This window comes from Lagopus muta, chromosome Z (genome assembly GCF_023343835.1).
Source record: "Lagopus muta isolate bLagMut1 chromosome Z, bLagMut1 primary, whole genome shotgun sequence".
Lineage (NCBI taxonomy): Eukaryota > Metazoa > Chordata > Aves > Galliformes > Phasianidae > Lagopus > Lagopus muta.
In genome coordinates, this window is record NC_064472.1 from 8,404,983 (window position 1) to 8,428,221 (window position 23,239).

A 23,239-nucleotide genomic window follows, 5' to 3' on the forward strand; every position below is an offset into this window, starting at 1 on the left:
TAAAAAGATGCAATACCATTTATAATAGTTGAAACCATAAAAGACCTGAATCGTTCTTACAAATCCTGTCTTCCAAACATAACAATTTAAAAGCAATGAGAAGCTAGAAGGTCAGCTTCTGCTCAAATTTACAACAGAGTTAGAGATTTACCAGGATCCTTGATTTCAAACTAAACCTACTTAATGGACACTTAGTATCACCTACAAACAATCACTTAATGGTAATTTTACAAGGCTGGATAAAGCTTCTGCCTTTAACCTGCTGAAGCATCTAGGAGGAAGGAAGTTTAGGGCCTGAGACACAAGAAGAGTTGTTATTTTTATTTTCCCTTAAACACAGACTGAGTCTAAGAGGTGGCTGCTGACCACCTCTTCCAAGTGCACAGAGTTGATTACAGCTTCTCAACACCTCCTGCCAGCAGAAAAGCCCTAGAGGTTCTGCCTGTAAAGGTACAGAGGAGCAACATTTCTCACTGAGTATTCACCTCTGCTCAAAGGCAACAACCAAAAGCTCTTCCCTCCCAACCTGCAGCTCAGAGCTGACACCTTTCAGCAGGACTGAGTCTGGAAGAGCAACAGGCCATGCAGGGTGCAAAGACTTGAGGTCAGGCCAGAACCATAATTGCAATGTGGATGCAGCCTAACAGTCTTGAATCATGTCCTGTTCTCTAAAAGAAAAAACATCACCTAGATAAAGAGTACAGATGTATAAGAAAACTGCAGCAAACAGAGCTGACTGAAAAAAAGTATTTAAACTAGATGTTACAGGAGACTTTGGAGTAGAGGTTTCCAAAGTGGAGTGCCCAAGACAATCCCCTGCTGTGTATGTGCTTTCAGTATCTAAAGGGGGGCTGCAGAAAGAAGGGGACAGACTCTTTCGCAGTGTCTACTGTGACAGGACAAGGAAAACTAAAAGAGAGGAGATTTAGACTGGATATAAAAAAAAAATTAAGGGCAGTGAAGCACTGGAGCAGTGAAGCACTGTCCAAAGATGTGGGGGAGGACCCACCCTAGAGACAGTCAAGGTCAGGGTGGATCAGCTCTGAGTACCCGATCCAGCTGTAGGTGTCCCTGCTCACTGCAGGGGAGTTGGATCAGACCTTTACAAGTTACTTCCAACTCAACCGTTCTTCAGTTCATAGACTGACGCTCGTAGACTCTATGATGAGACATTCATTGGCCAAAATTAAAATTAATAACATTTAAGGGGATGGGTGCTCAGACTTTTTTTTACTGATTTTCAACCAAAAGGGTCCATGATGAAAAATGCTGAAATACAGAGACCATTCTTCTAGGTCTCATACAGAAAGTTAGGACAGCGCTCAGCCTGGCAGGCCTGCACTCCAAAATGACAAGGGCACACTAAAAACAAAGCAGCATTTTGTTTTCAGTTTGGGTGAAGAGTTTCCCTTTCCTGATCTGGGTGAGCTGTGGGGTAGCACACTGTGTAGTGGTTTTCCTTCTAAGTGGATCACTTGTTCCTTGCCATTTCTGATGCACACTGAGCTAATGTTTTAATCACTCTTGCACCTATTCCCACACGTTCTCCAACACTGGAAAAGCATCTTTTTTCACAGGTATCTCAGCAAATTCTCTGACAACTCAAATGCTTTCTCAGATTCAACTTTACCTTCCACACTGCTACACTTGTGTGTCACTGCCCCATTTCTTACACACAGTTCTCCACCACTGAACATGAAATAACTCTGCAAAGATTTATTATTGCAAGGTAATTTATTATTACCTTCTGTAACTTGAAACCATCTCTTATTTCATCATCCTCTCCATTCCAAATAATTCCCATCTTATCAACTCCAGCATCACTTAAATCATTATATATATAACATAATACATATATTATATTATTACTATATAATCAATAACACAATGTTATTGTACTAAACATGCCCATGAAGAAGTTGAGTTGAATTTCTTAAAAAAAGCATGACCCCACAAAAAGGGAATTCCCATTGGTTGGATCAGCGCCACTCATTGCTGGAAATATCCCACATGTGGTGACGTCTGCACATGGACCTCTGCCAACTTTCACTATGCAAACAGACTGGCACCTTGAACATCAGTATTCCTGCTAAGGAATATGTTTGCTATATACCGAGTAGCAGGAATTTCCCCGGTAAATGCAAAACATAACAGAAAAAGTAACAAGCAGGATGAACACAGGAATGATTGACAACAAAACCTTCCCAACAATCAGAGATTAAAACAGAAATAACTCAGACGGTGCAGTGGAAAAGACATTAATTTTGGTAGGCAGGGAAGCGTAGAAATAAAACTTAGAATTCTAAGTCCATGAAAGCAACAAAAGAAAAACTCCAAAGCACACAAAGTGCAGTTGCCTCAAGAGCACCTGCCCCAGTGCTTTCACATCCCGCACTTAAGCACAACAGCCTGGCTGCAAGCCAGCCCACAAGCAGGCACACTAACAGCAGAGTAGACTGCCTCTGCCTCCAGTACACCACGTGGTCTCACCTCACCAGACTCAATAGAAGCCTGAAGGAAAAAAGCAAATAGAAAGCAAAACTAAAAACGGAAACAAGGGAATTCTCTCTAGATAATGATGAAAAGAAACATGCAACTTCTCATAAAGCTGGCCTCACAGCAACACCCCAAACATCATCATGAAGATTCACCAGGCTGCTGCCCAGCCCAAGACAAGTCCCACCAAGGCTATGCCTGCAAATCCTCAGTCCCCAGGGATGCGCAGTATCCTACTGCTCCTGCTCCTTCTGCCAGCTCTCACCACTGCCTTCTCGTGCAACCATCTTCGCCAGCAGGATGCCAATTTCTCTTGGAAGAGCCTCCAGCTCCTTCAGAATGCGGCTCCACCTCCACCACAGCCTTGCCCACAACAAGATGTGACTTATCCATTTCCAGAAACCCTTCTGGAAAGCAAGGACAAGAAGCAAGCCGCCATCACCACCCTCCACATCCTACAACACCTCTTCAACATACTTAGCAGCCCACACACTCCAACACACTGGATTGACCACGCACGCCACAGCCTCCTGAACCAGATCCAGCATTACATCCATCACCTTGAGCAATGCTTCGTACACAAAGGCATGCGCTCCCAGAAGCGAGGACCTCGCAACTCTCACCTCATCATCAACAAATACTTCAGATCCATTCACAACTTCCTCCAGCTCAACAACTACAGTGCTTGCACCTGGGACCATGTTCGCCTCCATGCTCGTGCCTGCTTCCAACACGTGGACACCCTCATACGACAGATGAAAAGTTGAGATCCTCTCACAGCCTTGTCCAAACACCTCAACACCCAGTGACTGTTCTCAGACAACCGCCATGGCCACCCAGCGAGAGGAATGAGACGCAGCAAGGGCTTGGGCAGCCCAGCACCATCTGCTCAGCCTTCCTCCACCCAAAGATCACAGCAACAGGGAGACAGGCATGACTGAGCCCAATCCACCGGCACCACGTCAAGGCCTGAGTTTGGCTATGGCACAGCCCATCCTGCCAAACGCCTGGCCCACACCACAGCCTGAACTTGTTTGGAACGGAAGAAGGAAGTCTTTGTGATGTTGAACACCTGGGAGACAGTGGGGATAGGATCACCATTTATTTCTCAGGCAGTCCTGCAGACAACCTCCCCTGATGGAGGGGGAAGGTCTCAGTGGACGTCATTGGACTTGCACATGCTGATGACTTGCTATTTATAACAGCACTGTATTTATTTGCCTATTTCTCCCTCATTCTTTTTTTATTATTATTTATTTATATTTATTAATTGGTTCCTTTATTTATTCACCTTTTTTCTGGAAATAAAGACCTGATATTTAAAAAAAAAAAGTGTCATTCTGTACACATGCATAGACAAAGGCAGGCTTCCTGCCCATAGGCAGAGCTTAGCTTCCCAACAGATCTCGGCTACTGACCATTATCATGGACCACAGGGCTGCAGGAGAGCAGCACATCACCCTATCCACAGACCCCATGCACTTCTCATATGGCAACAAAACCCCAGTGGTGCACGCCCAACACAACATACATTCATTTAGGTTAGAAAAAAACCTCTACAAGATCATATACTACCCAACAACCACCAAGTCTACCATTAAACCATAGACATCCAACATTTTGTCTTACCTGGGCCACACTGAGTGAAGACAAATTGCCTCAAGCCAGGTATAACTTAAATAATATACACCGTATATAAGCAACAAAACTTGCTTAAAAATAATTTTTACTAAAATGAAAAAAATGTGCAACAAAACTAGTGGGATATCTGACTTTCTTTTGCTGAAACTAATGCACTAGTCCCATTCAATGGAAGTGACTCCAATACTTACTGAGTTCTCAAAATGCTTGTTATATTTTTAATGAAATTTTATTCATCTTATATTTAATCCTTAAAAACAGTTCAATACTGCACATACTGCAAAAAGCAATGACATGAATATACTGTGACTATGAAATGAAGGATAATTCTATCAGGTAAGACAGGTTTTATAAAGCTTAATGCAGAGACACGACGAAACTCTGGAGCAGAATGTCTGATTGCAACTCCATACATTTCAATTTTAAATTACCAGATAATGTATTTATGACAACTGAAAATGCAGATACAACTACACAGAAAAAATGAAGGCTTTGTTTTTGTTTTGTTTCTTTTTCTTAATACTTTGTTTCTGTTGCAATCTTGCAACCTATTCTCAAATATCAGGACAAAAAGAAAGGCAGCGTATTCTTCACTACTCACTGGATTATCTTTAGTGAAAATATTGGAATTTTGTCATAATCTGAGTGACACAGCACTGTGCCCTTTCCATATTCTGGATGCACCTGAAGCATTGATAACAGCACACAAAAATTAAACTCTTCCCAAGACTGAGCTCAGGGCTGGGCTGGGCCTCCTGGAGGGAAAGAGCCACTGCCATGATGGTGTGCGGCAGGGGGGTGGCTGCAGGGCAGACTGGGTTCCCATTCTTCCCAACCTTTCCTGCAAAGAAGTTTTTCACACTATTCAACCTAAAACATCCACTGGAATATTCCGAGACCACATCCTCCTGCTCTGTCACTTACTGCATGGGAGAAGACACTGATCACAACATCACTAACGTCTCTATTCAGATACAAGTAGAAAGTGACAAGGCCGCGCCAGAAGCTTTAATCCTACAGCCTAAATAAGCCCAGTAGATTCAAACAACCTTTTAAAGACATTTTCGACAGACAAATCAAAGCCAGGTAAACATACAAACTTGAGCGTGTACCCAAAATTACATGCACTTCCTGAACTAAAGAGAAAAAAATTGATGTCATAACTCAAGCTGAACACTCAACAACAAAGAGCACAGTAAGACAATCACTACATCAGTCTGAAAGTTCACATTATTTAGAATAAAGACCTAGGAAGATCACCGAGCAGAACTGCCAGGAAAACAGGGACCAGCAGGTGATCCGAGACTGCCCGCACGGCTTCAACAGCGGCACATCTATAGTGCTAGTGCCTGACTATCCCAGTGGCCTCCTGCGATGGAGCGACTGCATCGGTGCCCAAAGAGAAGGCAACCGATGCCATCCATAAGGAATTCCTGCAAGGTTTGCACCTCACCCACGTCGTAAATTGCAGAGACGGGGGTTCAAAAGGTGCAGCTATTCGGTGGATGAGGAATTGGTTGCATGCTCGCGGCCCGAGGGCTGCGATCAAGGCTCTACGCCCAGGTGGAGGCCGGACACAAGTGGTGTCCCCCAAGGTGCGTCTCGGGGCCACTGCTCTTCAACATCCTTAACAGCAACACAGGTGATGGGATCCACTGCACCCTCAGCAAGTTTGCAGGCTTCACGCATCAAGCTGAGCGCGGCAGCTGATACGGCAGAAGGAAGGGATGCCATCCAAAGGGACTTTGACAAATTCAAACCCACCTGGGCCCATGTAAACCCAAGGACGTTCAACAAAGTCAAGTGCAAGGCGCTGTACTTGGGCGGGGACAACGCCAAGATACGCAGACAGCATGGGAGAACAACTCCTTGAGGGCAGCCCTGCCAAGAAGGATGGAGGGGTCCTGGCAGACAAAAAACTTAACATCAGCTAGCAGTTTGCACCTGCAGCCCCCAAGGCCGACCGCGTACTGGTCTGCATCAAGAGGAGTGGCCAGCAGGGAGAGGGAGGCGACTGTCCCCCACCCCCGCTCTGCTCTGCCCTCGTGACACCCCAGCTGGAGTAATGCCTCCAGGTCTGGGGCCCCAGCTCAGGAAAGCTGGCGAGATTTTGGTGAGAGGCCAGCACAGGGCCACAGGGACAATCAGAGGGCTGGAGCGCTTCTCCTGCAAAGACAAGCTGACGGAACTGTGCCTGTCCGGTCTGCAGAAGACAAAGCACCAGGGTGACCACGTTGCAGCCTGCCAGTACTTACAGGGACGTTATAAACAGGAGGAAAATCAACTTTTCACACGGGTAGATAGCAATAGGACACGGCTTTAAAATAAAAGAGTTTAAGATCAGATGCCAGGGGGAGACGGACGTGAGGCACTGGCACACGATGCCCAGAGGCATTCTGGATATCCCCCAGTACCGGAGGTGTTCCAGGCCAGGCTGCATGCAGCACTGGGAAGCTTGCTCTACGGCTGGAGTCTTGCGGTTGGCAACTGCGCCCTCGGCACTGAGTGGGAACAACGTGACCTCTGAGGCCCCTTCCAACCCAAGCCATTCCGTGACACAAAGGGGGCCTACGGGACACCTGCAGTGGGAACCATAAACGCGGACTGCAATGGCAGGACAGGGGGCAACGGCTCGCAACTAAAAGAGAGGAGGTTCACATTAGACGTTAGCAAGAGACTTTGTCCTCTGAGGGGCGGTGGGGCACAGGAAAAGGTCACCCACAGAAACTGAGGACGCCCCAACACCGGAAGCCTCTCACGTCAGGCTGGAGGGGGCGTTGGGCAACCCGCTCTAGTGGAAGGCGGCGCTGCCCACGGAAAGGGGGTTGCTTGGAAGCGGACGGCACTTGAGGTCCCTTTCCAAACCAAACCACCCTCTCATTCTATCATCTCCTCAAGTCTCCTCATCCTCAACACGTGCTTAATAACTACATCAGGGGGCTCGCCTCCATAAGGCTTGTGGACTCCTCCTGGACACTCAGACAAACCTTTGGCCTCCGCAACGTCAGATCCTTGCCTTACAACTATCCGCCTGCTGGTCCATTTCCTCCTTCTCACCGGATGCCACACAAAGCAAGGAAAAGAAGAGACGACGGAGGAAGGAGACGCGGCGCCCGAGGAGCACCACAGCCGCAGTACCCGCTCGGAAGCATCGCTTCCCTTTCTCATTCCTCCTCAAGCACAAGCCTTTCCTACGTATTCTCAGCAGCCTCCAACGCAGGCGGCGCTGCCTACTCCGACCACTACAACAGCCAACCCAGAGTTCCTCATGCCGCCGGAAACTACCCAAGGTTCTTCCAACGCGCTTCACTTTGCAGTGCTTTCTAAGAAACAAGCACAGAAAGCAAGCCACGGGCAGCACACATCTCAAGTCGAAAGACCAAGACCCATTACGGCATTAAGGCGTTACGTAAGAAAAGCAGAGTTGAACAGGAAGAGGGATTTCACTGAAGGATACACCAGAGCTCTCCCCGCAGGCCTAAGGGAAAGGATGAAAACAGATATCTGCAGAACAGCTGACCCAGAAGATTCCGCCCCACCACTTTCACATCCCCCTTCCAACCCTTGCAGCCAGCCACCCAAAACACACCGCCGGACCAGGATCTCCACCAACAGCCCCACGCACACCCAAGCCATTTGCTCCCAGACCACAAAAACCAACAGCCAAAAGTGAAAGCCACAGACAAAATCTCTCGGCAACAGGAAAGCGACGAAGGGAAAGATGACACGCCACATAAAGCCGGCACCGCGGCAGCACACAGACCACTGCCACCACCCAGCCCCACCAGGCGCCTGCCCACCACAACCAGAGTCCCACCATGGCTGTGCCTGCAAGCCCACAGCACCCACGGGGCTACAGCATCCTGCTGCTCACGCTCCTTATGAAAGCTCTCGCCGCCGCCGCCGCCACCGCCTGCAACCACCTTCGCCCCCAGGATGCCACCTTCTCTCGTGACAGCCTCCAGCTCCTCCGGGACATGGCTCCCAGCCCACCCCAGCCGTGCCCACAGCACAGCGCGCCATGCTCCTTCAACGACACCATCCTGGACACCAGCAACGCCCGGCAAGCCGACAGAACCACCCACGACATCCTCCAGCACCTCTTCAAAATACTCAGCAGACCCAGCACTCCAGCCCACTGGGTCGACAGCCAACGCCAAAGCCTCCTCAACCAGATCCAGCGGTACACCCAGCACCTCGAGCAGTGCTTGGCAGGCAGCGACACGCGCTCCCGCACACGATGGCCTCGCAACCTTCACCTCACCATCAACAAACACTTCAGCTGCCTCCACACCTTCCTCCACGACAACGATTACAGCGCCTGCGCCTGGGACCACGTCTGCCTACGAGCTCGCACCTGGTTCCTGCACATCCACGACCTCGTGGGCAACACGCGCACCTAGCCCCAAGCGCACCTCCCACCCTCTTCCTAGTTACCTATTTATTCAACTATTTGTACAAACGGCTATTTATTCCTCTATTTATTCTTCTATTTATTCAGACAAAATAAAGCTCTCCTTTCCAAAACTGCCTGCGACTGCCTCCTTTCGCTCAATCACAGGAGCCCCTGGCGGGGGCAACCAACCCTGGGATTCTCACACACCGCTCTGAAAACTCCGGTACCCGCTTACTTCTTCTGTAAACCTTGCAGGTCCAGGGAGATCCACGAGGTCGCCGCAAAAAGCGGACAAAGCAGGGACACCTGCGGCAGCAGGACCGGCCCGCTTTGACTAACAAAGCCAAAGCAAGAAGCTGATTATCACTTTCAGCACAGCAGCTTGACGGCCACAGCGGTACCGCGGGGACGGGTAGAAGTAGCCCTACAGTTAACTCGAACCTTGAGTACGGTCAGCAAGAACGCAAAGGCGGCGTATCACTGCAGTGCTTGACTCTTCACGCAAATCCTGTCAAACATCACCCCACACAGAGAAACCCACAAGCTTCAGCTTCTAAGGGGAAGCAGAGCAGACAAAGGTAGGGAGAAGGAAGGAGACAGCAGAGCTAAGAGACGGGAAGCTACAGTCATCTTACTCCACCATGACGGGGCACCTTCTTGGCAACCACTCCGCCTCACCTTGGGGTGGAGAACGCTGGCACAGCATGGATTTCAGTACCGCTGTGCCTTAGTTTCACAGGCTGGGACTAGAACCGTTTTCTTCAGAGCGCCTGATACGATGCGGTGTTTTGGTTCCAGGAGAAAAACAACGCTGCTAACACACCAACGCCTACTCTTGCTGCTAAGCGGCGCTGCACAGAGCCAAGGCCATTCTCCGCAAAAGGCCCAAGGAGCTGAGGGGGAGCAGAATTAGGACAGCTGACTCCAACTGGCCCAAAGGGGTATTCCCTACCATACGACATCAAGCGGAAGGAGTTTTGAGGAGGGTGCCAGATCAACTCGCTCGTCCTTCTGCTCCTCAACTGGTTGCAAAGCAGCTCTCCGTCCAACCAAAACAGTCACGGCTGTCAGGCAAAGTCCCCGGTGACTGCAAAAAGGGAAGCTTCACTCCCTGTTTTTAAAAGGGCAGGCAGGAAGACGCGGGGAGATACTGGCCGGAGAGCCTTGCCTCTAGGCCTAGGAAGATCACCGAGCAGAAGTGCCAGGAAAACAGAGGGACCAGCAGGTGATCCGAGACTGCCCGCACGGCTTCAACAGGGGCACATCTATAGTGCTAGTGCCTGACTATCCCAGTGGCCTCCTGCGATGGAGCGACTGCATCGGTGCCCAAAGAGAAGGCAACCGATGCCATCCATAAGGAATTCCTGCAAGGTTTGCACCTCACCCACGTCGTAAATTGCAGAGACGGGGGTTCAAAAGGTGCAGCTATTCGGTGGATGAGGAATTGGTTGCATGCTCGCGGCCCGAGGGCTGCGATCAAGGCTCTACGCCCAGGTGGAGGCCGGACACAAGTGGTGTCCCCCAAGGTGCGTCTCGGGGCCACTGCTCTTCAACATCCTTAACAGCAACACAGGTGATGGGATCCACTGCACCCTCAGCAAGTTTGCAGGCTTCACGCATCAAGCTGAGCGCGGCGGCTGATACGGCAGAAGGAAGGGATGCCATCCAAAGGGACTTTGACAAATTCAAACCCACCTGGGCCCATGTAAACCCAAGGACATTCAACAAAGTCAAGTGCAAGGCGCTGTACTTGGGCGGGGACAACGCCTAGATACGCAGACAGCATGGGAGAACAACTCCTTGAGGGCAGCCCTGCCAAGAAGGATGGAGGGGTCCTGGTAGACAAAAAACTTAACATCAGCTAGCAGTTTGCACCTGCAGCCCCCAAGGCCGACCGCGTACTGGTCTGCATCAAGAGGAGTGGCCAGCAGGGAGAGGGAGGCGACTGTCCCCCACCCCCGCTCTGCTCTGCCCTCGTGACACCCCAGCTGGAGTAATGCCTCCAGGTCTGGGGCCCCAGCTCAGGAAAGCTGGCGAGATTTTGGTGAGAGGCCAGCACAGGGCCACAGGGACAATCAGAGGGCTGGAGCGCTTCTCCTGCAAAGACAAGCTGACGGAACTGTGCCTGTCCGGTCTGCAGAAGACAAAGCACCAGGGTGACCACGTTGCAGCCTGCCAGTACTTACAGGGACGTTATAAACAGGAGGAAAATCAACTTTTCACACGGGTAGATAGCAATAGGACACGGCTTTAAAATAAAAGAGTTTAAGATCAGATGCCAGGGGGAGACGGACGTGAGGCACTGGCACACGATGCCCAGAGGCATTCTGGATATCCCCCAGTACCGGAGGTGTTCCAGGCCAGGCTGCATGCAGCACTGGGAAGCTTGCTCTACGGCTGGAGTCTTGCGGTTGGCAACTGCGCCCTCGGCACTGAGTGGGAACGACGTGACCTCTGAGGCCCCTTCCAACCCAAGCCATTCCGTGACACAAAGGGGGCCTACGGGACACCTGCAGTGGGAACCATAAACGCGGACTGCAATGGCAGGACAGGGGGCAACGGCTCGCAACTAAAAGAGAGGAGGTTCACACTAGACGTTAGCAAGAGACTTTGTCCTCTGAGGGGCGGTGGGGCACAGGAAAAGGTCACCCACAGAAACTGAGGACGCCCCAACACCGGAAGCCTCTCACGTCAGGCTGGAGGGGGCGTTGGGCAACCCGCTCTAGTGGAAGGCGGCGCTGCCCACGGAAAGGGGGTTGCTTGGAAGCGGACGGCACTTGAGGTCCCTTTCCAAACCAAACCACCCTCTCATTCTATCATCTCCTCAAGTCTCCTCATCCTCAACACGTGCTTAATAACTACATCAGGGGGCTCGCCTCCATAAGGCTTGTGGACTCCTCCTGGACACTCAGACAAACCTTTGGCCTCCGCAACGTCAGATCCTTGCCTTACAACTATCCGCCTGCTGGTCCATTTCCTCCTTCTCACCGGATGCCACACAAAGCAAGGAAAAGAAGAGACGACGGAGGAAGGAGACACGGCGCCCGAGGAGCACCACAGCCGCAGTACCCGCTCGGAAGCATCGCTTCCCTTTCTCATTCCTCCTCAAGCACAAGCCTTTCCTACGTATTCTCAGCAGCCTCCAACGCAGGCGGCGCTGCCTACTCCGACCACTACAACAGCCAACCCAGAGTTCCTCACGCCGCCGGAAACTACCCAAGGTTCTTCCAACGCGCTTCACTTTGCAGTGCTTTCTAAGAAACAAGCACAGAAAGCAAGCCACGGGCAGCACACATCTCAAGTCGAAAGACCAAGACCCATTACGGCATTAAGGCGTTACGTAAGAAAAGCAGAGTTGAACAGGAAGAGGGATTTCACTGAAGGATACACCAGAGCTCTCCCCGCAGGCCTAAGGGAAAGGATGAAAACAGATATCTGCAGAACAGCTGACCCAGAAGATTCCGCCCCACCACTTTCACATCCCCCTTCCAACCCTTGCAGCCAGCCACCCAAAACACACCGCCGGACCAGGATCTCCACCAACAGCCCCACGCACACCCAAGCCATTTGCTCCCAGACCACAAAAACCAACAGCCAAAAGTGAAAGCCACAGACAAAATCTCTCGGCAACAGGAAAGCGACGAAGGGAAAGATGACACACCACATAAAGCCGGCACCACGGCAGCACACAGACCACTGCCACCACCCAGCCCCACCAGGCTCCTGCCCACCACAACCAGAGTCCCACCATGGCTGTGCCTGCAAGCCCACAGCACCCACGGGGCTACAGCATCCTGCTGCTCACGCTCCTTATGAAAGCTCTCGCCGCCGCCGCCGCCGCTACCGCCTGCAACCACCTTCGCCCCCAGGATGCCACCTTCTCTCGTGACAGCCTCCAGCTCCTCCGGGACATGGCTCCCAGCCCACCCCAGCCGTGCCCACAGCACAGCGCGCCATGCTCCTTCAACGACACCATCCTGGACACCAGCAACGCCCGGCAAGCCGACAGAACCACCCACGACATCCTCCAGCACCTCTTCAAAATACTCAGCGGACCCAGCACTCCAGCCCACTGGGTCGACAGCCAACGCCAAAGCCTCCTCAACCAGATCCAGCGGTACACCCAGCACCTCGAGCAGTGCTTGGCAGACAGCGACACGCGCTCCCGCACACGATGGCCTCGCAACCTTCACCTCACCATCAACAAACACTTCAGCTGCCTCCACACCTTCCTCCACGACAACGATTACAGCGCCTGCGCCTGGGACCACGTCTGCCTACGAGCTCGCACCTGGTTCCTGCACATCCACGACCTCGTGGGCAACACGCGCACCTAGCCCCAAGCGCACCTCCCACCCTCTTCCTAGTTACCTATTTATTCAACTATTTGTACAAACGGCTATTTATTCCTCTATTTATTCTTCTATTTATTCAGACAAAATAAAGCTCTCCTTTCCAAAACTGCCTGCGACTGCCTCCTTTCGCTCAATCACAGGAGCCCCTGGCGGGGGCAACCAACCCTGGGATTCTCACACACCGCTCTGAAAACTCCGGTACCCGCTTACTTCTTCTGTAAACCTTGCAGGTCCAGGGAGATCCACGAGGTCGCCGCAAAAAGCGGACAAAGCAGGGACACCTGCGGCAGCAGGACCGGCCCGCTTTGACTAACAAAGCCAAAGCAAGAAGCTGATTATCACTTTCAGCACAGCAGCTTGACGGCCACAGCGGTACCGCGGGGACGGGCAGAAGTAGCCCTACAGTTAACTCGAGCCTTGAGTACGGTCAGCAAGAACGCAAAGGCGGCGTATCACTGCAGTGCTTGACTCTTCATGCAAATCCTGTCAAACATCACCCCACACAGAGAAACCCACAAGCTTCAGCTCCTAAGGGGAAGCAGAGCAGACAAAGGTAGGGAGAAGGAAGGAGACAGCAGAGCTAAGAGACGGGAAGCTACAGTCATCTTACTCCACCATGACGGGGCACCTTCTTGGCAACCACTCTGCCTCACCTCGGGGTGGAGAACGCTGGCACAGCATGGATTTCAGTACCGCTGTGTCTTAGTTTCACAGGCTGGCACTAGAACCGTTTTCTTCAGAGCGCCTGATACGATGCGGTGTTTTGGTTCTAGGAGAAAAACAACGCTGCTAACACACCAACGCCTACTCTTGCTGCTAAGCGGCGCTGCACAGAGCCAAGGCCATTCTCAGCAAAAGGCCCAAGGAGCTGAGGGGGAGCAGAATTAGGACAGCTGACTCCAACTGGCCCAAAGGGGTATTCCCTACCATACGACATCAAGCGGAAGGAGTTTTGAGGAGGGTGGCAGATCAACTCGCTTGTCCTTCTGCTCTTCAACTGGTTGCAAAGCAGCTCTCCGTCCAACCAAAACAGTCACGGCTGTCAGGCAAAGTCCCCGGTGACTGCAAAAAGGGAAACGTCACTCCCCGTTTTTAAAAAGGCAGGCAGGAAGACGCGGGGAGATACTGGCCGGAGAGCCTCGCCTCTAGGCCTAGGAAGATCACCGAGCAGAAGTGCCAGGAAAACAGAGGGACCAGCAGGTGATCCGAGACTGCCCGCACGGCTTCAACAGGGGCACATCTATAGTGCTAGTGCCTGACTATCCCAGTGGCCTCCTGCGATGGAGCGACTGCATCGGTGCCCAAAGAGAAGGCAACCGATGCCATCCATAAGGAATTCCTGCAAGGTTTGCACCTCACCCACGTCGTAAATTGCAGAGACGGGGGTTCAAAAGGTGCAGCTATTCGGTGGATGAGGAATTGGTTGCATGCTCGCGGCCCGAGGGCTGCGATCAAGGCTCTACGCCCAGGTGGAGGCCGGACACAAGTGGTGTCCCCCAAGGTGCGTCTCGGGGCCACTGCTCTTCAACATCCTTAACAGCAACACAGGTGATGGGATCCACTGCACCCTCAGCAAGTTTGCAGGCTTCACGCATCAAGCTGAGCGCGGCAGCTGATACGGCAGAAGGAAGGGATGCCATCCAAAGGGACTTTGACAAATTCAAACCCACCTGGGCCCATGTAAACCCAAGGACGTTCAACAAAGTCAAGTGCAAGGCGCTGTACTTGGGCGGGGACAACGCCAAGATACGCAGACAGCATGGGAGAACAACTCCTTGAGGGCAGCCCTGCCAAGAAGGATGGAGGGGTCCTGGTAGACAAAAAACTTAACATCAGCTAGCAGTTTGCACCTGCAGCCCCCAAGGCCGACCGCGTACTGGTCTGCATCAAGAGGAGTGGCCAGCAGGGAGAGGGAGGCGACTGTCCCCCACCCCCGCTCTGCTCTGCCCTCGTGACACCCCAGCTGGAGTAATGCCTCCAGGTCTGGGGCCCCAGCTCAGGAAAGCTGGCGACATTTTGGTGAGAGGCCAGCACAGGGCCACAGGGACAATCAGAGGGCTGGAGCGCTTCTCCTGCAAAGACAAGCTGACGGAACTGTGCCTGTCCGGTCTGCAGAAGACAAAGCACCAGGGTGACCACGTTGCAGCCTGCCAGTACTTACAGGGACGTTTTAAACAGGAGGAAAATCAACTTTTCACACGGGTAGATAGCGATAGGACACGGCTTTAAAATAAAAGAGTTTAAGATCAGATGCCAGGCGGAGACGGACGTGAGGCACTGGCACACGATGCCCAGAGACATTCTGGATATCCCCCAGTACCGGAGGTGTTCCAGGCCAGGCTGCATGCAGCACTGGGAAGCTTGCTCTACGGCTGGAGTCTTGCGGTTGGCAACCGCGCCCTCGGCACTGAGTGGGAACGACGTGACCTCCGAGGCCCCTTCCAACCCAAGCCATTCCGTGACACAAAGGGGGCCTACGGGACACCTGCAGTGGGAACCATAAACGCGGACTGCAATGGCAGGACAGGGGGCAACGGCTCGCAACTAAAAGAGAGGAGGTTCACACTAGACGTTAGCAAGAGACTTTGTCCTCTGAGGGGCGGTGGGGCACAGGAAAAGGTCACCCACAGAAACTGAGGACGCCCCAACACCGGAAGCCTCTCACGTCAGGCTGGAGGGGGCGTTGGGCAACCCGCTCTAGTGGAAGGCGGTGCTGCCCACGGAAAGGGGGTTGCTTGGAAGCGGACGGCACTTGAGGTCCCTTTCCAAACCAAACCACCCTCTCATTCTACCATCTCCTCAAGTCTCCTCATCCTCAACACGTGCTTAATAACTACATCAGGGGGCTCGCCTCCATAAGGCTTGTGGACTCCTCCTGGACACTCAGACAAACCTTTGGCCTCCGCAACGTAAGATCCTTGCCTTACAACTATCCGCCTGCTGGTCCATTTCCTCCTTCTCACCGGATGCCACACAAAGCAAGGAAAAGAAGAGACGACGGAGGAAGGAGACGCGGCGCCCGAGGAGCACCACAGCCGCAGTACCCGCTCGGAAGCATCGCTTCCCTTTCTCATTCCTCCTCAAGCACAAGCCTTTCCTACGTATTCTCAGCAGCCTCCAACGCAGGCGGCGCTGCCTACTCCGACCACTACAACAGCCAACCCAGAGTTCCTCATGCCGCCGGAAACTACCCAAGGTTCTTCCAACGCGCTTCACTTTGCAGTGCTTTCTAAGAAACAAGCACAGAAAGCAAGCCACGGGCAGCACACATCTCAAGTCGAAAGACCAAGACCCATTACGGCATTAAGGCGTTACGTAAGAAAAGCAGAGTTGAACAGGAAGAGGGATTTCACTGAAGGATACACCAGAGCTCTCCCCGCAGGCCTAAGGGAAAGGATGAAAACAGATATCTGCAGAACAGCTGACCCAGAAGATTCCGCCCCACCACTTTCACATCCCCCTTCCAACCCTTGCAGCCAGCCACCCAAAACACACCGCCGGACCAGGATCTCCACCAACAGCCCCACGCACACCCAAGCCATTTGCTCCCAGACCACAAAAACCAACAGCCAAAAGTGAAAGCCACAGACAAAATCTCTCGGCAACAGGAAAGCGACGAAGGGAAAGATGACACGCCACATAAAGCCGGCACCGCGGCAGCACACAGACCACTGCCACCACCCAGCCCCACCAGGCGCCTGCCCACCACAACCAGAGTCCCACCATGGCTGTGCCTGCAAGCCCACAGCACCCACGGGGCTACAGCATCCTGCTGCTCACGCTCCTTATGAAAGCTCTCGCCGCCGCCGCTACCGCCTGCAACCACCTTCGCCCCCAGGATGCCACCTTCTCTCGTGACAGCCTCCAGCTCCTCCGGGACATGGCTCCCAGCCCACCCCAGCCGTGCCCACAGCACAGCGCGCCATGCTCCTTCAACGACACCATCCTGGACACCAGCAACGCCCGGCAAGCTGACAGAACCACCCACGACATCCTCCAGCACCTCTTCAAAATACTCAGCGGACCCAGCACTCCAGCCCACTGGGTCGACAGCCAACGCCAAAGCCTCCTCAACCAGATCCAGCGGTACACCCAGCACCTCGAGCAGTGCTTGGCAGGCAGCGACACGCGCTCCCGCACACGATGGCCTCGCAACCTTCACCTCACCATCAGCAAACACTTCAGCTGCCTCCACACCTTCCTCCACGACAACGATTACAGCGCCTGCGCCTGGGACCACGTCTGCCTACGAGCTCGCACCTGGTTCCTGCACATCCACGACCTCGTGGGCAACACGCGCACCTAGCCCCAAGCGCACCTCCCACCCTCTTCCTAGTTACCTATTTATTCAACTATTTGTACAAACGGCTATTTATTCCTCTATTTATTCTTCTATTTATTCAGACAAAATAAAGCTCTCCTTTCCAAAACTGCCTGCGACTGCCTCCTTTCGCTCAATCACAGGAGCCCCTGGCGGGGGCAACCAACCCTGGGATTCTCACACACCGCTCTGAAAACTCCGGTACCCGCTTACTTCTTCTGTAAACCTTGCAGGTCCAGGGAGATCCACGAGGTCGCCACAAAAAGCGGACAAAGCAGGGACACCTGCGGCAGCAGGACCGGCCCGCTTTGACTAACAAAGCCAAAGCAAGAAGCTGATTATCACTTTCAGCACAGCAGCTTGACGGCCACAGCGGTACCGCGGGGACGGGCAGAAGTAGCCCTACAGTTAACTCGAGCCTTGAGTACGGTCAGCAAGAACGCAAAGGCGGCGTATCACTGCAGTGCTTGACTCTTCACGCAAATCCTGTCAAACATCACCCCACACAGAGAAACCCACAAGCTTCAGCTTCTAAGGGGAAGCAGAGCAGACAAAGGTAGGGAGAAGGAAGGAGACAGCAGAGCTAAGAGACGGGAAGCTACAGTCATCTTACTCCACCATGACGGGGCACCTTCTTGGCAACCACTCTGCCTCACCTCGGGGTGGAGAACGCTGGCACAGCATGGATTTCAGTACCGCTGTGTCTTAGTTTCACAGGCTGGCACTAGAACCGTTTTCTTCAGAGCGCCTGATACGATGCGGTGTTTTGGTTCTAGGAGAAAAACAACGCTGCTAACACACCAACGCCTACTCTTGCTGCTAAGCGGCGCTGCACAGAGCCAAGGCCATTCTCAGCAAAAGGCCCAAGGAGCTGAGGGGGAGCAGAATTAGGACAGCTGACTCCAACTGGCCCAAAGGGGTATTCCCTACCATACGACATCAAGCGGAAGGAGTTTTGAGGAGGGTGGCAGATCAACTCGCTTGTCCTTCTGCTCTTCAACTGGTTGCAAAGCAGCTCTCCGTCCAACCAAAACAGTCACGGCTGTCAGGCAAAGTCCCCGGTGACTGCAAAAAGGGAAACGTCACTCCCCGTTTTTAAAAAGGCAGGCAGGAAGACGCGGGGAGATACTGGCCGGAGAGCCTCGCCTCTAGGCCTAGGAAGATCACCGAGCAGAAGTGCCAGGAAAACAGAGGGACCAGCAGGTGATCCGAGACTGCCCGCACGGCTTCAACAGGGGCACATCTATAGTGCTAGTGCCTGACTATCCCAGTGGCCTCCTGCAATGGAGCGACTGCATCGGTGCCCAAAGAGAAGGCAACCGATGCCATCCATAAGGAATTCCTGCAAGGTTTGCACCTCACCCACGTCGTAAATTGCAGAGACGGGGGTTCAAAAGGTGCAGCTATTCGGTGGATGAGGAATTGGTTGCATGCTCGCGGCCCGAGGGCTGCGATCAAGGCTCTACGCCCAGGTGGAGGCCGGACACAAGTGGTGTCCCCCAAGGTGCGTCTCGGGGCCACTGCTCTTCAACATCCTTAACAGCAACACAGGTGATGGGATCCACTGCACCCTCAGCAAGTTTGCAGGCTTCACGCATCAAGCTGAGCGCGGCAGCTGATACGGCAGAAGGAAGGGATGCCATCCAAAGGGACTTTGACAAATTCAAACCCACCTGGGCCCATGTAAACCCAAGGACGTTCAACAAAGTCAAGTGCAAGGCGCTGTACTTGGGCGGGGACAACGCCAAGATACGCAGACAGCATGGGAGAACAACTCCTTGAGGGCAGCCCTGCCAAGAAGGATGGAGGGGTCCTGGTAGACAAAAAACTTAACATCAGCTAGCAGTTTGCACCTGCAGCCCCCAAGGCCGACCGCGTACTGGTCTGCATCAAGAGGAGTGGCCAGCAGGGAGAGGGAGGCGACTGTCCCCCACCCCCGCTCTGCTCTGCCCTCGTGACACCCCAGCTGGAGTAATGCCTCCAGGTCTGGGGCCCCAGCTCAGGAAAGCTGGCGACATTTTGGTGAGAGGCCAGCACAGGGCCACAGGGACAATCAGAGGGCTGGAGCGCTTCTCCTGCAAAGACAAGCTGACGGAACTGTGCCTGTCCGGTCTGCAGAAGACAAAGCACCAGGGTGACCACGTTGCAGCCTGCCAGTACTTACAGGGACGTTATAAACAGGAGGAAAATCAACTTTTCACACGGGTAGATAGCGATAGGACACGGCTTTAAAATAAAAGAGTTTAAGATCAGATGCCAGGGGGAGACGGACGTGAGGCACTGGCACACGATGCCCAGAGACATTCTGGATATCCCCCAGTACCGGAGGTGTTCCAGGCCAGGCTGCATGCAGCACTGGGAAGCTTGCTCTACGGCTGGAGTCTTGCGGTTGGCAACCGCGCCCTCGGCACTGAGTGGGAACGACGTGACCTCCGAGGCCCCTTCCAACCCAAGCCATTCCGTGACACAAAGGGGGCCTACGGGACACCTGCAGTGGGAACCATAAACGCGGACTGCAATGGCAGGACAGGGGGCAACGGCTCGCAACTAAAAGAGAGGAGGTTCACACTAGACGTTAGCAAGAGACTTTGTCCTCTGAGGGGCGGTGGGGCACAGGAAAAGGTCACCCACAGAAACTGAGGACGCCCCAACACCGGAAGCCTCTCACGTCAGGCTGGAGGGGGCGTTGGGCAACCCGCTCTAGTGGAAGGCGGTGCTGCCCACGGAAAGGGGGTTGCTTGGAAGCGGACGGCACTTGAGGTCCCTTTCCAAACCAAACCACCCTCTCATTCTACCATCTCCTCAAGTCTCCTCATCCTCAACACGTGCTTAATAACTACATCAGGGGGCTCGCCTCCATAAGGCTTGTGGACTCCTCCTGGACACTCAGACAAACCTTTGGCCTCCGCAACGTAAGATCCTTGCCTTACAACTATCCGCCTGCTGGTCCATTTCCTCCTTCTCACCGGATGCCACACAAAGCAAGGAAAAGAAGAGACGACGGAGGAAGGAGACACGGCGCCCGAGGAGCACCACAGCCGCAGTACCCGCTCGGAAGCATCGCTTCCCTTTCTCATTCCTCCTCAAGCACAAGCCTTTCCTACGTATTCTCAGCAGCCTCCAACGCAGGCGGCGCTGCCTACTCCGACCACTACAACAGCCAACCCAGAGTTCCTCATGCCGCCGGAAACTACCCAAGGTTCTTCCAACGCGCTTCACTTTGCAGTGCTTTCTAAGAAACAAGCACAGAAAGCAAGCCATGGGCAGCACACATCTCAAGTCGAAAGACCAAGACCCATTACGGCATTAAGGCGTTACGTAAGAAAAGCAGAGTTGAACAGGAAGAGGGATTTCACTGAAGGATACACCAGAGCTCTCCCCGCAGGCCTAAGGGAAAGGATGAAAACAGATATCTGCAGAACAGCTGACCCAGAAGATTCCGCCCCACCACTTTCACATCCCCCTTCCAACCCTTGCAGCCAGCCACCCAAAACACACCGCCGGACCAGGATCTCCACCAACAGCCCCACGCACACCCAAGCCATTTGCTCCCAGACCACAAAAACCAACAGCCAAAAGTGAAAGCCACAGACAAAATCTCTCGGCAACAGGAAAGCGACGAAGGGAAAGATGACACGCCACATAAAGCCGGCACCGCGGCAGCACACAGACCACTGCCACCACCCAGCCCCACCAGGCGCCTGCCCACCACAACCAGAGTCCCACCATGGCTGTGCCTGCAAGCCCACAGCACCCACGGGGCTACAGCATCCTGCTGCTCACGCTCCTTATGAAAGCTCTCGCCGCCGCCGCTACCGCCTGCAACCACCTTCGCCCCCAGGATGCCACCTTCTCTCGTGACAGCCTCCAGCTCCTCCGGGACATGGCTCCCAGCCCACCCCAGCCGTGCCCACAGCACAGCGCGCCATGCTCCTTCAACGACACCATCCTGGACACCAGCAACGCCCGGCAAGCTGACAGAACCACCCACGACATCCTCCAGCACCTCTTCAAAATACTCAGCGGACCCAGCACTCCAGCCCACTGGGTCGACAGCCAACGCCAAAGCCTCCTCAACCAGATCCAGCGGTACACCCAGCACCTCGAGCAGTGCTTGGCAGGCAGCGACACGCGCTCCCGCACACGATGGCCTCGCAACCTTCACCTCACCATCAACAAACACTTCAGCTGCCTCCACACCTTCCTCCACGACAACGATTACAGCGCCTGCGCCTGGGACCACGTCTGCCTACGAGCTCGCACCTGGTTCCTGCACATCCACGACCTCGTGGGCAACACGCGCACCTAGCCCCAAGCGCACCTCCCACCCTCTTCCTAGTTACCTATTTATTCAACTATTTGTACAAACGGCTATTTATTCCTCTATTTATTCTTCTATTTATTCAGACAAAATAAAGCTCTCCTTTCCAAAACTGCCTGCGACTGCCTCCTTTCGCTCAATCACAGGAGCCCCTGGCGGGGGCAACCAACCCTGGGATTCTCACACACCGCTCTGAAAACTCCGGTACCCGCTTACTTCTTCTGTAAACCTTGCAGGTCCAGGGAGATCCACGAGGTCGCCACAAAAAGCGGACAAAGCAGGGACACCTGCGGCAGCAGGACCGGCCCGCTTTGACTAACAAAGCCAAAGCAAGAAGCTGATTATCACTTTCAGCACAGCAGCTTGACGGCCACAGCGGTACCGCGGGGACGGGCAGAAGTAGCCCTACAGTTAACTCGAGCCTTGAGTACGGTCAGCAAGAACGCAAAGGCGGCGTATCACTGCAGTGCTTGACTCTTCACGCAAATCCTGTCAAACATCACCCCACACAGAGAAACCCACAAGCTTCAGCTTCTAAGGGGAAGCAGAGCAGACAAAGGTAGGGAGAAGGAAGGAGACAGCAGAGCTAAGAGACGGGAAGCTACAGTCATCTTACTCCACCATGACGGGGCACCTTCTTGGCAACCACTCTGCCTCACCTTGGGGTGGAGAACGCTGGCACAGCATGGATTTCAGTACCGCTGTGTCTTAGTTTCACAGGCTGGCACTAGAACCGTTTTCTTCAGAGCGCCTGATACGATGCGGTGTTTTGGTTCTAGGAGAAAAACAACGCTGCTAACACACCAACGCCTACTCTTGCTGCTAAGCGGCGCTGCACAGAGCCAAGGCCATTCTCAGCAAAAGGCCCAAGGAGCTGAGGGGGAGCAGAATTAGGACAGCTGACTCCAACTGGCCCAAAGGGGTATTCCCTACCATACGACATCAAGCGGAAGGAGTTTTGAGGAGGGTGGCAGATCAACTCGCTTGTCCTTCTGCTCTTCAACTGGTTGCAAAGCAGCTCTCCGTCCAACCAAAACAGTCACGGCTGTCAGGCAAAGTCCCCGGTGACTGCAAAAAGGGAAACGTCACTCCCCGTTTTTAAAAAGGCAGGCAGGAAGACGCGGGGAGATACTGGCCGGAGAGCCTCGCCTCTAGGCCTAGGAAGATCACCGAGCAGAAGTGCCAGGAAAACAGAGGGACCAGCAGGTGATCCGAGACTGCCCGCACGGCTTCAACAGGGGCACATCTATAGTGCTAGTGCCTGACTATCCCAGTGGCCTCCTGCGATGGAGCGACTGCATCGGTGCCCAAAGAGAAGGCAACCGATGCCATCCATAAGGAATTCCTGCAAGGTTTGCACCTCACCCACGTCGTAAATTGCAGAGACGGGGGTTCAAAAGGTGCAGCTATTCGGTGGATGAGGAATTGGTTGCATGCTCGCGGCCCGAGGGCTGCGATCAAGGCTCTACGCCCAGGTGGAGGCCGGACACAAGTGGTGTCCCCCAAGGTGCGTCTCGGGGCCACTGCTCTTCAACATCCTTAACAGCAGCACAGGTGATGGGATCCACTGCACCCTCAGCAAGTTTGCAGGCTTCACGCATCAAGCTGAGCGCGGCAGCTGATACGGCAGAAGGAAGGGATGCCATCCAAAGGGACTTTGACAAATTCAAACCCACCTGGGCCCATGTAAACCCAAGGACGTTCAACAA

General features: G+C 53.5%; 6 protein-coding genes across 13 annotated transcripts in view; 5 read left to right on the plus strand and 1 right to left on the minus strand.

Moving 5' to 3' along the window:
• Positions 1 to 23,239, minus strand: part of UBAP2 (ubiquitin associated protein 2) — a 112,129-nt gene that overhangs the window by 7,921 nt on the left and 80,969 nt on the right. The gene's annotated exons all lie outside the window — the stretch shown is intronic.
• Positions 5 to 23,066, plus strand: LOC125687310 (interferon type B-like). Of its 4 annotated transcripts, none has more exons than XM_048932378.1 (2): positions 5 to 5,431; positions 22,737 to 23,066. In XM_048932378.1, exon 1 carries the CDS (start codon positions 2,640 to 2,642, stop codon positions 3,261 to 3,263), a length of 624 nt encoding a protein of 207 aa, XP_048788335.1. In that variant the 5' UTR covers positions 5 to 2,639; the 3' UTR covers positions 3,264 to 5,431; positions 22,737 to 23,066. The 4 variants fall into 4 exon arrangements, with proteins under 4 accessions (XP_048788335.1, XP_048788336.1, XP_048788334.1 ...); XM_048932379.1 differs by lacking the exon at positions 22,737 to 23,066 and adding an exon at positions 18,413 to 18,478; XM_048932377.1 differs by lacking the exon at positions 22,737 to 23,066 and adding an exon at positions 14,089 to 14,899.
• LOC125687313 (interferon-like) lies at positions 5,471 to 9,771 on the plus strand. The gene has a single exon (XM_048932382.1). It carries the CDS (start codon positions 7,956 to 7,958, stop codon positions 8,538 to 8,540), a length of 585 nt encoding a protein of 194 aa, XP_048788339.1. The 5' UTR covers positions 5,471 to 7,955; the 3' UTR covers positions 8,541 to 9,771.
• On the plus strand, positions 11,057 to 13,527 carry LOC125687311 (interferon). The gene has a single exon (XM_048932380.1). It carries the CDS (start codon positions 12,283 to 12,285, stop codon positions 12,868 to 12,870), a length of 588 nt encoding a protein of 195 aa, XP_048788337.1. The 5' UTR covers positions 11,057 to 12,282; the 3' UTR covers positions 12,871 to 13,527.
• Positions 15,156 to 17,808, plus strand: LOC125687314 (interferon-like). Its single transcript, XM_048932384.1, has one exon. It carries the CDS (start codon positions 16,613 to 16,615, stop codon positions 17,192 to 17,194), a length of 582 nt encoding a protein of 193 aa, XP_048788341.1. The 5' UTR covers positions 15,156 to 16,612; the 3' UTR covers positions 17,195 to 17,808.
• On the plus strand, positions 20,483 to 22,165 carry LOC125687315 (interferon-like). Its single transcript, XM_048932385.1, has one exon. It carries the CDS (start codon positions 20,937 to 20,939, stop codon positions 21,516 to 21,518), a length of 582 nt encoding a protein of 193 aa, XP_048788342.1. The 5' UTR covers positions 20,483 to 20,936; the 3' UTR covers positions 21,519 to 22,165.

Coding starts and splice junctions, on each gene's coding strand:
- LOC125687315 (XM_048932385.1), top strand. CDS start 20,937: ATGGCTGTGCCTGCAAGCCCACAGCACCCACGGGGCTACAGCATCCTG.
- LOC125687311 (XM_048932380.1), top strand. CDS start 12,283: ATGGCTGTGCCTGCAAGCCCACAGCACCCACGGGGCTACAGCATCCTG.
- LOC125687314 (XM_048932384.1), top strand. CDS start 16,613: ATGGCTGTGCCTGCAAGCCCACAGCACCCACGGGGCTACAGCATCCTG.
- LOC125687313 (XM_048932382.1), top strand. CDS start 7,956: ATGGCTGTGCCTGCAAGCCCACAGCACCCACGGGGCTACAGCATCCTG.
- LOC125687310 (XM_048932378.1), top strand. CDS start 2,640: ATGAAGATTCACCAGGCTGCTGCCCAGCCCAAGACAAGTCCCACCAAG.